This window comes from Eleutherodactylus coqui, chromosome 2, assembly GCF_035609145.1.
Source record: "Eleutherodactylus coqui strain aEleCoq1 chromosome 2, aEleCoq1.hap1, whole genome shotgun sequence".
NCBI lineage: Eukaryota > Metazoa > Chordata > Amphibia > Anura > Eleutherodactylidae > Eleutherodactylus > Eleutherodactylus coqui.
Genome location: NC_089838.1, coordinates 225,046,399 through 225,058,665, shown reverse-complemented (window position 1 = coordinate 225,058,665; position 12,267 = coordinate 225,046,399). Strand labels below are relative to the sequence as shown.

The following is a 12,267-nucleotide window of genomic DNA, read 5'->3' as shown; positions in this document are numbered from 1 at the left end:
AATTCCCTGCGGACGGCTTTCATTGAAGTCAATGGAAGCCGTCCGTCCCACGGCCCAGCCGCAATCAGGCTGCAGAATCCACATCATCGCCTAGCGATGGCGCGGTCACATCTGTACTGCGCATGTGCGCCGTCTGGAACATCCGCAGCACAGACGAAAACCATCCAGAGAGGTACGCAGGGGTCACAGGCCTGGCACTGGGTCGGATTCTGCTGTGGAATCCCGCATGCGGAATCCGACCCGGTTGTGTGCATTCGGCCTTATACAGACATGATACTAATATAACACAAAGGTAAATATGAACCTGTATTGTATATACATATTGCTACATTTATTTTACTATCCCCATGTGAAGGTGGCCCTATTCTTATCGCACTTGCTGTATTTTGTTATGTCAGTACAGTTTTTAGGATAGACCACATATCCATTATAACAGCAAGCATATTATTTCCTGTTTGCTTGATTCTACAATCTTTTCCCTGTATTCCTCGGTTAAGAATAACAGATTATTAAAATATCATGCGCTACAACATCAAAGGCTTCATGGTTTAAGTTGGAAACCATGCTTCAATAGTAAACTGAGGCAATGCTGTGTCTGCATGAACCTCCTTCGGGTGCTTGCTTGTTACTGTTGTACAATATATCCATTTGTTCCTGGGACAGTAAAACTGTGGAATACAGTTAAAGGAATGCAAAACTAAGCAGCTTTTTCTTGTGTGAATACGAATTGTATGTGATTAGGTCAAGGTCTGCAGTCCAATAAAGGAAGAGCGCCGTGTACTGATTCAATGGACTAGCAAAGTACAAAATCTCCAGTCAACCAAACACTACCAAGAACTTTTTATTTTAAGTCTTCACATAATAACTTATTGATTTACGCCTGCAACTGTGAATTGCAGTTCCAGATAAGAGATTGGGAAGTGATTGATGTCACCTAAAAACAGAAGTACTGGCTGTAGGTAAACATTATGAAGAGTTAAAGGGGTTGTCCCGCGGCAGCAAGTGGGTCTATACACTTCTGTATGGCCATATTAATGCACTTTGTAATGTACATTGTGCATTAATTATGAGCCATACAGAAGTTATAAAAAGTTTTATACTTACCTGCTCCGTTGCTAGCGTCCTCGTCTCCATGGTGCCGACTAATTTTCGGCCTCCGATGGCCAAATTAGCCGCGCTTGCGCAGTCCAGGTCTTCTCCTGTTCTCTATGGGGCTCCGTGTAGCTCCGCCCCGTCACGTGCCGATTCCAGCCAATCAGGAGGCTGGAATCGGCAATGGACCGCACAGAAGAGCTGCGGTCCACGGAGGTAGAGGATCCCGGCGGCCATCTTCACCGGTAAGTATAGAAGTCACCGGAGCGCGGGGATTAAGGTAAGCGCTCCGGTAAGCTTTCCTTAGGTCCCTGCATCGGGGTTGTCTCGCGCCGAACGGGGGGGGGGGGTTGAAAAAAAAAAAACCCCGTTTCGGCGCGGGACAACCCCTTTAAGAGTCAGGAGTTAGTCAAGCCAGTTTCAGAGGAGTATACGGTAAAATGTCCGTAATGTGGATCCTTAATACGGAAGTGTTACAGATGACTTTACAACTGTACCTGATCATTATTTGCCTCCATATTTACTGCCGCTGCGTTTATTTTGCTTTATCAATTCTTTATTTATTGCATTTTCAATATAACAAGAACACAAAAGACATGTAAGAAAGTATTACTCCACATCATGAAACAATCAAAAGGGCCATCACTGATTTTATTTTCTATTGGATGAATACTGATCTGTACTTGCCCAATACGAGATATATAAGCAAAAATGCGGAAAAAATATGGGCCCCCTATATTTTAACAAATAGCTGTGAAAAATACAGCCATGTGCATAGACACATTTATTTACATTAACTACTTACTACGGTTAACAAAACATGGACCAAATACGAAATTAAAATACACTTACCTCAAAGCAGCCTCCAGTGCAGCAATTCTTGATTCTTAATTTGAGATTAACACTTATGTAAAATGGGATTTTGAGAGAATGTAATATTTAAGGACCAGCTGGGTTGTCTTAGTATTGGTTTAGCAGTTCAATAGTAAGCTAGAATAGCAATAGATAGAGGCTATGGAAACCTTTTGTGCAAGAAAAGTCAATACACATATATTTTACTAAGTCCACACAGAAAAATGAGTTTTCCTTCCCATGCATTTAGAAAGCATCTTACTTGGTTTATAGGCTCTCCTACATTCAAGTTTCTGGCTCCCAGGCATTTCCAGCGCTGATCAGCTGGTCTTTCAAAAATACATACAGGTGCAGCCCCCTCAATAACCACGTCGACTTAATACTACACAGGATTTCTCCTTTACCTCATCCTTTGTGTAGTGTGCTTGTGGTTTCCCCCTTACTCCTGTTAAGAGCATAAAATTCACCAGAAGTGAATTACAGCCCGCTGTAACAGTAGCTTTCCCTGTTCTGATCTCCTTCACCATACCTCGGCACTGTTATAGCAACATAGTATGTAAAGCTGAAAAAACATATATCCATCCAGTTCAGCCTATTATCCTGCAATCTTGATCCAGAGGGAGGGAAAAAAACCATGAGGTAGAAGCCAATTTTCCTCATTTTAGGGATTAAATTCCTTCTCGACTCCAAGTCTCACAGTCCGAGTAATCTCTAGATGAATAAGCCCTTTGAAGTAATCAGTGACAATATCATGTAATATTATCACACTCAAGAAAGGGGTCTAGGCCCTTCTTATACTCTTTTACTGAGTTTGTCATCACCACATTCTCATAAGAGAGTTTTGTAATCTCGCTGCTCTTACAGTAAAGAACCCCCTTCTATGTTGTTGTAGAAACCTTCTTTCCTCTAGATGTATATGATGTCCCCTTGTTACAGTCACATTCCTGGGAATAAATACAGTAGATGATCGGAGAGATCTCTGTTTATTGTCCCCTGACATATTTATACATAGTTATTTTTTTTTTCTATACTAAATAGCCCAATTTTGGTAACATCTCTGGGTATTGTAGTCCCCCCCCATTCTATTTATTACTTTAGTTGCCCGCCTTTGTATCCACTCAGGCTCTGTATGTACTTCTTGTGTACTGGTGCCCAAATCTGTACATAATATTCCATGTGTAGTTTTACCAGTGACTTGATAAGAGGTAGAACAATGTTCTTGTCATGTGCCCTATACCTTTTGATGCACCCCATTATCCTATTTGCTTTGGCAGCAGCTGCTCAGTTGCCCAGATTTGGATGGAAGAAAAAGCGCTGGAGCACACTGCTGCAGGTGTAGTTAATTTGGCTGGCTGATGGCGTAGAGTTTTCCAGCCAGCCAAACCCCACCAGTCTGCTGCATATAAATACCAGCTCTTCTTACTAGAGCATGCTGTTCATTTATTCATTCTTTATCTCATTCCCACTCAAAGCTTGGTATTATGCCTGTTAGTTTGAAGTGTTTTTCCTACCTTCCCTGAGGATGGTCTGGACACCTGTATTCTCCATCTGCATCTTATGCGGGCCCCCCTCTCTTCTCCTTTTGACAGGTGTGGCCTCCAGATATCTGATGTCACGTGTGGTCAGGTGGGAGATACCCAACACAGTTCCCTTTACATCAGTTTGGTGTAAGACACACTTTTACCTTGGTGTGAGGACACTTGCACTGGCAAGTGCACTGGGACATCCTGAAAACATAACCTGTTGGGGGTCCGTGAGGACTGGAGTTGGGAAACACTGATGTATACTAATGCACAGTGTTCAACAGGTAGTCAGAGATGCTGGTGTGGCCATGTTTGTTTCTTCAGAACCGGTTATTCACACAGACTCAAGGTTGGAATCTCTGTCAAAGGTAAATACTGAACTGGAAGTGGTGAATATGAATACCTTGAATTATTCTGTCTTTAGTATTATAGATCAATTTGTAGTGATTTGTTCTCATTTTAACATTAAGCCCATAAGGGGGTTAGACCAGTGAGACCAGTGAGCTGTTTGAAAGGGTTGCAGTGCTTCGGCAAGTACTTTGGCCTCTTCATTGTATATCAGGCACAGCTCTGTACATTGTGTTGTGGCAGTGTCTGGTATTGCAACTTAATCCCATTAACTTGAACGGGACTGAGCTGCAGAAAGGTTATGTGATCAATGAAGTGAAGTCTCAGGCTGCGCATGTGTATGGCAAGGACGACTGATATCTAAAGCATATGACCAGTTTAACTGATACGGAAGAATACCTTGATTACTTGATTATGTTAAAAGATTTGCAATTACACTGCTATGAGATCACAGTTTTGAAGTCTGCAAACTTAGTTCAAAATTAGTTAGGCAATGAATCCTAATTTATAGTGAAGAGGAGGATTGAGTGAACTATTAAAAAGTTCAGTTGGTTCGCTGAGCTTCAGCGAAAAGTTTGGTTTGGTCCGAATTAGTTTTAACTAGACCAGCACTTCACCAATACCCCTGAAACTGGTGCATGACACTGTCTAAGAGCCATAAAAGTTCTCTTTCTTAATAGATATATGCGCTATATAAATAAGGCTGATCCTTATTATAAAGAAGAAACACACACAAGCACAGGGAGAACGGACACCTGAGTAGGTGGAAGAGGAAGGAGGAAGAAGAAGCATGTTGATTCAGTGGTTAGCACTGTTGCCTTACAGCACTGTGGGCCTAGATTTAAATCTGACCAAGGACAACATTTGTGGGTTTCTTCTTCAGAATACTAATAATCACCTTTTATTCATACAGCACATACACTTTATGAAGGAGAAGAAGAAATAATTTTAGTGGTTATGACCGAGATGAAGCGCCTAAACTTCAGTTTCACGCCAAGCCAAACTTTTAGCGAAGTTTGACCTGAAACAAGGTTCTACAGTTTTGGTTTGTTCAACACCAGTGAGGAGCACAATTATGATAACCCATTTACAATATGGCAGTTTTATATGCCGGAAAATGGAATCAACTCTATAAATAAATTCTACCTGACATATAATATTAATAAACGTGAATACATAATAGGCCCACACGTTGTAGTATTGATAATATCACATTCCACTGTGCATTTTTTTTCTACTAAACTTACCTTGCCAGACCTGTTATATGCTTTATTAATCATCTGTGGCATGTGGCTCTTGGAACTTGGTGCACACCCTGGAATGTCCCTGTTACATAACTGTACTTGCATCAGACCTTACCTTCCTTCTTTTAATAAATCTCAGCCTTACAACAGCTTTGTTTTTTTTTTCAAACTATACGCTGTTGACAGAGGGTTCAGTGTAAGTCACCCGAAGTAAGCTGGACAAGAGGATTATATTCTTTGAAAAGATATTTGTTTGCTGGCCTGCTGTAATAATTTGTGTCCTGTCTCAAGTTCAAATGATCATACTTGTTTGCAAACAATAATAATCACTGTACACTAGGTAAATGAGTTTTTACTCTAGGTACAACTCGAAGCCAGTGAGCAAAGCCTATTAACCAGCTATATCTAAATACAATACAAACAGAAAACAGGCCAAAGAAAACTCCATGAATGTATAATATGTTGTCCTACAACGTACCACCCATTGTTAAATAATATAGCTTTTAAATCACAACTACATGTAATTTCCATAGCACTGGTCATTGTTGACTTTCAGGTACTATAAAGGTGGGTATACAGTTCAACTCACAGTTGGCCTATTGGTTTTTTGTGCCAACAGCTATTCCTTCCAATTTCCCAAAACACATACATGCTCAGTTTCAGCTTGGCATGTATTCTTTTTAATGGGGATAGGAGGATAAGCTGCTGCCATACAGCTCTGCAAGTGGCGAGAACAAAAGGGTTGGACATGTAAAACTCAACATGTCCTTCCCCCTCAATCATGTATTAGGGCAAGGGTCAGAAGACCCTCAAACACATAAGATAGTCAGCCTGTCCAGCTGAAAAGTGTGAGTTAAAAAGACTTTTCTCTTATACATATAGGGGCCTTAGCAATCAAACTTAAACAATTCAATGTAACATAAGGTTCTATGACTCAAAATACAGTAATATGAAGTCAGCAACATTCCTGAATTTGCTGTGAATGTCTAAAATTCTCATGTGCGATCTGGCAAATAATTGTCCTGGGCAGGGCCTAGTAAAACCTGCTCCCCCATGATTCAAAATGTCACATGACCCGTCCTCCCCTCATCAAATGACTAATCACGTCTCTTCCAACATATAGTCACATCAGGCCACTGTGCACAGGGAGGAGGCCTCCACCAGGAGCTGCTCATGCTCCAGAGGCTTCATATGGATCATTGGCAGGACACAGTGCAAGTGGACCATGAAGAAGAGGGAACAGTGTAACACTGAATTGCAGAGACGGATTCGTACTTAGTGAAGAGAATGATACTAACTACATGGTGCTCAGCAATATTGAATATAAATAATGGCCAACAAAAAGGATATGAAGAAAATAATGATGTGGCGGCAGTCACCAGTATAATAAAACAGACTTCGGTATTCCAAATGATTGCCTGTTCTCACCTGCTATGTAATTTTAGTATTCAGGAAAAAAAGACACAATGCTAGAATTATAGCTTTTTGAACACTCTATCATCCCAAAAAATTGAATAAAATGTGATCAGGAAGCTGTATGCACCCAAAAATATTACCAATAGAAACTAACCATTTATGCATTTAGAAAGGCAGGGGTGAAAAAGATGAAAACAAAAAATGTCAGGTCTTTAAGAGATTAAATTTCCAACCGGATCTACTGGAAATTTGTTCCAAGCATCCAGTACTCTTGCCATAGGCCGCCTGCACACGCGCGGAAATTCCGCAGTGGGATTTCCTGAAGAATTTCTGCCCGTACCCGCCTGCATAGGATTGCATTACAAAACACAATCCTATGCAGACGGCTGTGATTTGTCCGCGTGAAAATACACACGGAAAACAAATAGTGGCATGTTCTATTTCTGTGTGGGTCTCACAGAGGCCCGCACAGAAATGTCACTCCCGATGCGCCTGCTCCGCTCTGGGTGGAAGCCGGCACATCACAGAGAGGACAAGACGCGGAAGAAGGTGAGCCACACTGCTCACTGCAGGGGCACGGGTCCGCATCCCGCTGTGAAAATCCCCGCAGCGGGATCCGATGTGGCCTTCTGCAGGCGGCCATAACATAATATTTTTTTACATTGCCCCCCTCTCCAGCTAGTTTTGGGCTGTGCCCCCTTGTTCTTGTCTTTAGTTTATTATTAAAAACAATTTGCTATAAACCATGTAGAAGAGAATTCGGTATATACAGAAAATCTAGGGAATATTGTATATACAGTCAAGATGGTGTGAGACAGTGACTGACAAAGTGCTGGAGGGCAGATACGTGCCACCGAGCGGCCTGGGCTCGGTGGAGGAAGCCAGCATTTGTGTGTCAGTAACACTAAGTTACTGATACGGTGTAGTGTGTAAGTGGCTCCAAGCCGCATAGTCCGGGCCGGCTTTTCCTGCAGTGGTCAAAGCGAAGAATGGGATGGCCAATCCCACGTACTAGGTGAGGCTGGTAGCAGGTCTTATAAAGCCTGGGCCTGCAGGTCTAACAGGGAGATGTGGGCTGAGAGAGCCAGAGAGACGGCTCAGTGGAGCCAGGAGCCCGGCTAGCCCAGTGTGTGGCTGAGAAGGCCAGAGGTTTACAGGGAGACGCCCCTAACCTCCACACCTAGGAGAGGTGTGCTGAGACCTCTGCAGGTCTGAGGACCGGACTGGCTGTGCGCAGCAAGAAGTATTTCTGACAGTGAGTAGTCAGGACCGACTTATGTGTAGTGAGTGCTCAGACGAGCAGGTGTTTATTTCTGTTTTGTTTTATTTATGCTGCAATAAACCCAGGCGAAGCCTGGACTAAAGAACTTTATTTCCTGGTGTCACTGTCTCTGGCCGTGGATGCCCGGCTGCTACCTTATCCTCACGCTAATCCCTCACAATGGGAAAAAGTATATTATACATGGCAGAAAATGTACTGAACCATCACTGTATATATTAAATTCCCAGTGTACTGTTTTCACTATAGAGTCCTTACATGACAGTATAGAGCTCCATTCAGTCTCCTCCCCATTGGGGGGTTGCAGTGAGGAGGACGGGGGACATAGGACCTCTGTTCTCAAGATCGGCAGGGATCACAGCAGTGACTCTCCCCCACTGATCAAGTTATCCCCTTGAGAGGGGAAAACTTGCTATTTTGGTACAACACCTTTTATGTATGGTGGAGTTTTCATTATAGTCTGGGGATGTTTTAAGAGGCAAGGTCTCGGTCCGTTGTTTGCAGTGGCAAGAACCATGAACACAGGGGTGTACTTTGACATTATAGGCAATAATGTGCTAACGAAAATGTGGCAATACTCTGGGAATGATCAGTTATACTTCCAACAAGACAACGCGCCTCGTCACAAATTCAATGCTGTTTTACAAGGGTTTGGTTTGAGGATATAGCTGTTCCATGATTGGACTGGTTTGAACAGAGTCCCAACTTGAACCCGAGTGAACATCTTTGGGACATACTAGAACATCAAGTCAGGAAATATGAACAGCAACCATCTTCTTTGAGAGAACTTGAATGGAGGGAAATACCAACTGAAGTGTATGATATGTTTTATAAAGTGTGCCACGAAGAGTATCCAATGTCCTTAAAGGGGTTGTCCCGCGGCGAAATGCAAATTTTTTTTTTCAACCTACCCCCGCATTCTGCCCCGTTAAAATCAATACCGTTTGTAATTTAAGAAAAAAAAATCGCTTACCTCCTTCCCAGTTCGCACAGCATCTTCTTTTCTTCTTTTAAAGATGGCCGCCGGTCCTTTCCCAATGATGCACCGCGGTTTTCTCCCATGGTGCACGGCGTGTCTTCTCCCATGGTGCACCATGGGCTCTGTGCGGTCCATTGCCGATTCCAGCCTCCTGATTGGCTGGAATCGGCGCACGTGATGGGGCAGAGCTACGCGATGACGCGTAGAAGGGGGCGGAGCCAGAACGCCGCTCGTGCCTGGACCGACCAGAAGGGAGAAGACCCTTCTGCACAATCGCATCTAATCGGGCGATTAGACGCTGAAATTGGACAGAGCCATGGAGATGGGGACGCCAGCAACGGAACAGGTAAGTGAATAACTTCTGTATGGCTCATATTTAATGCACGATGTATATTACAAAGTGCATTAATATGGCCATACAGAAGTGTATAACCCCACTTGCTGCCGCCGGACAACCCCTTTAAGGCCAAAGAAATCCCTACTAAGTATTAGCATATGAAAATAAAAACTACTTTTGATTTTTTTTCCAGGTGTCCAATTACTCTTGGCAGGATAGTGTATTTGCTTCACTGTATATACTTTTTCCTGTATATTACTCTCACTTTATGTACTGTAGTTTGACTGGCTTTGCTGTAAAAGACCATACAGAGGGGACGGTATACAAGGAATGTAAAAAAGTGCCTATTCTGCCAACCCAGCACCCTGGCAAGCCAGGTCTGGCAGACCATGTCTCAGGCAAAACCACACCTCTGACAAACACTGCCTAATTGTGTTTGCAAAAATTAAAAAATAGTCCCTAAAAAAAATAGTAAAATCTTAGTTGTGATTCACTGACTGGGAATGTTGTGAGGGCAGTCTTAGAACAGTAGCTAACCTGATTACACCCAATGAGCAATAGCAATGATCATAGCACTGAGTATATGTTCCTGGGGTGGACTACATTGGTCTCCATAGGAGTTTGACCATCTAGTGTAGTCACTCGCTGGTGGTAGGTAGCAAGCTAAACATAGTTGGAAGCTGTCAAGAAAATAGGGTATATGAAAGTATTGCTCATTAGCAGATTTAAAGGAATCACTAATATGTTACAGATAACATTTGGCTACAGTCATACACAAAATGCTGATATATTTTTCATCTTTATAAGCATTCTGGCTAATTGAGATATCAGAACAGTAAGAAAGGAGCATCATAATCTTGTGGGAGAGCAAAGCCTACCAGCATTGGGGGAGAAATAGTATAGAACTGGATGGACATGTCTTTTTTTCGGCCTAACATACTATGTAACACACCTTCTAGACGTGAATGGAAGCACAACTTATCTTCATACAGATGTTTCTAGCTTGATGCAATGGTAGGGGACAGTACATGCATAATACAGCATCCCATGTAATTATATTATTTACATATATGAGAAGACTAGTAATTATTAGGAAATTATAGTACCAGTGTTTCTTGTGGCAAATCACACACACAGTAGTTAGATAGCTTGATTACCACACAAGACAAACACAGCTTGACTCCTCCCACAGCAGTGACATCACCACAGGTCCTTCAGCCCACTGGATCTCTGTGGTGGAGGTAGGTCAGTGTCTTCTGTCAGGTCTGCTGAGTTGTGTCTGACATAATAACAGTTTAGTTGTATTCTCAGTTTGTTATTTTTGTTCTCCCCTTTTCAAGAGCCCGTACTGTGTTGTTCTTTTGTCGGTCAGACTCTTTTTTTTAAAAATATGTTGTAGGACCTTCAATGATGTCACCAGGGGGGGGCGGAGCGATGGCATCACCAGGGGCTGGACAATGACATCACCAGAGGTGGAGCATAAGAATCACACACACACACACACACACACACAACTCAGACAGTGGTCGTTAGTACAATAGAAGTCAATAGCTGTTAATAACCAATGCATCCAAAAGTCCTGAACAATATCTTATTAAGGGCATGTTCATAATAGTGTTAAGGAATTCCATTTTCCTACTCCGTCGGGGAAGCAGGAAAACAGCACCCCTGGCCAAACGGCTTCATCCTGCTGTCTAGCAGAAATCAGCGTTGGAGGCTCCGAACTGAACCTCTGACGCTGATGTCAACACTGGGTTTGTGTCTCTGCACTTACTGTCATTTTTAGTTTTATATTCCAGATCTTGTTTCATACAGGTACATACAGCATAGAAATGATTATTATTCTCATCATCAATACTAACAATATGTGCTTCTATGTAATGTGTGCATCCTTTTGTGATCTACAGGGGAATATCTGTCGCCTACGTCTGAAATTACCTGTCGATGGGTCATCAAAAACAGAACAGAAAGATTTGAACAATGAAAAAGAATCACAAGTAAGTAATTGGTTATTAAACTGCTAATAATTAACCATTAAAACCATTAGCAGTAGTGTGCGACAGATCATACAACCGGAGTATATTAATTTCAGGCTTCATATATATTTGGGTATAACTGTTGCCAAAATTCAAACAATATAAGGGAAATTTTTATTTTTAAGTTTCCCGTAATTTCCAAACCGCTTCTGAGGAAATGGAGCTATTTTCAGGTTGGTTGCTATGAGCAATTGTTATACTCTACTGTGTATTAAGGTGCATGGTGACATTGACTGCAACATACATTGTGCAGCTTAATGTAGCTGAATACAAATCTGTTGATCCTTTTTCAAGTTTCTAGAAATGAATCCATCAGAACAATGGATTAGTTTGCAGAAATTGTATTTTCCTATTTTCAACTCTTTAGATAAGACTAAAATATCTGGCACATCCCAACGAAGTAAACCCAACAGCCGAAAAGGTCACTATGAAATTCTCCCACATTGCTAAATGTAAAACTTCATCACAAAATTGGCTTGAACCACTGACAAAGCGTGCCAACTAGGTTAGTGTCACTTATGTGTGTCAGCTCAACACATAAAATCTTTACAACTCCAGAACATGTTCTTCGGCCATGTCAACTGCTCTTTATTTGTAATCTGCGGACACCCAAAGTAGTTAGATGAATCATATATAATATTGTGCTGAAACTAATAAAAATACTACATTTTAAAGCTGTCAACAGCAGTAATGAAGACTTCTTAATAAGCTTGGGCTATAAATTGAACAATTTAAAGTAAAGGTTGACCTTTAGACATTTTCTAATAAGGCTCCTTTTACACGGGCAGAGAATCGGTTGGTGCTTTTTTGACTACCATTCACACACAGTGAGTACACATCTCCCTATTTTTACGGGGAAGATGTGAATGCCACATGAGCATTTTTATGTATGCACACAATCAGCCGATGTACGAGTGTTTGCTTGTTTGTCGATGGACCGTGGGCATATTTACACTTCCAGATGCACGGGTGAAAGAACATTCGGATGAACATTCTTGATTGATTATTGAACTGTGTAAAAGGCTCTGAAGTCACTGACAAGTCATATCATTAGTGGGAACTGTGCCTTGTGACTTCACTGATCTCTAGATAGATCAGTGACTTCACTGATCTCTAGCTACAAAGCTTCTTTGTGTTTGATCATTTTCTATTTTGTTGAAC

At 41.9% G+C, this 12,267-nt stretch overlaps 1 protein-coding gene across 3 annotated transcripts in view; it reads left to right on the top strand.

Moving 5' to 3' along the window:
- The window catches only part of MYZAP (myocardial zonula adherens protein), a 131,739-nt gene that overhangs the window by 22,336 nt on the left and 97,136 nt on the right, over window positions 1-12,267 (top strand). For all 3 annotated transcript variants that reach the window (XM_066592545.1, XM_066592544.1, XM_066592543.1), the window contains exon 2: window positions 10,978-11,067. In XM_066592545.1, coding sequence (XP_066448642.1) covers window positions 10,978-11,067 — 90 coding nt within the window. The remainder of the gene's footprint in view (window positions 1-10,977; window positions 11,068-12,267) is intronic.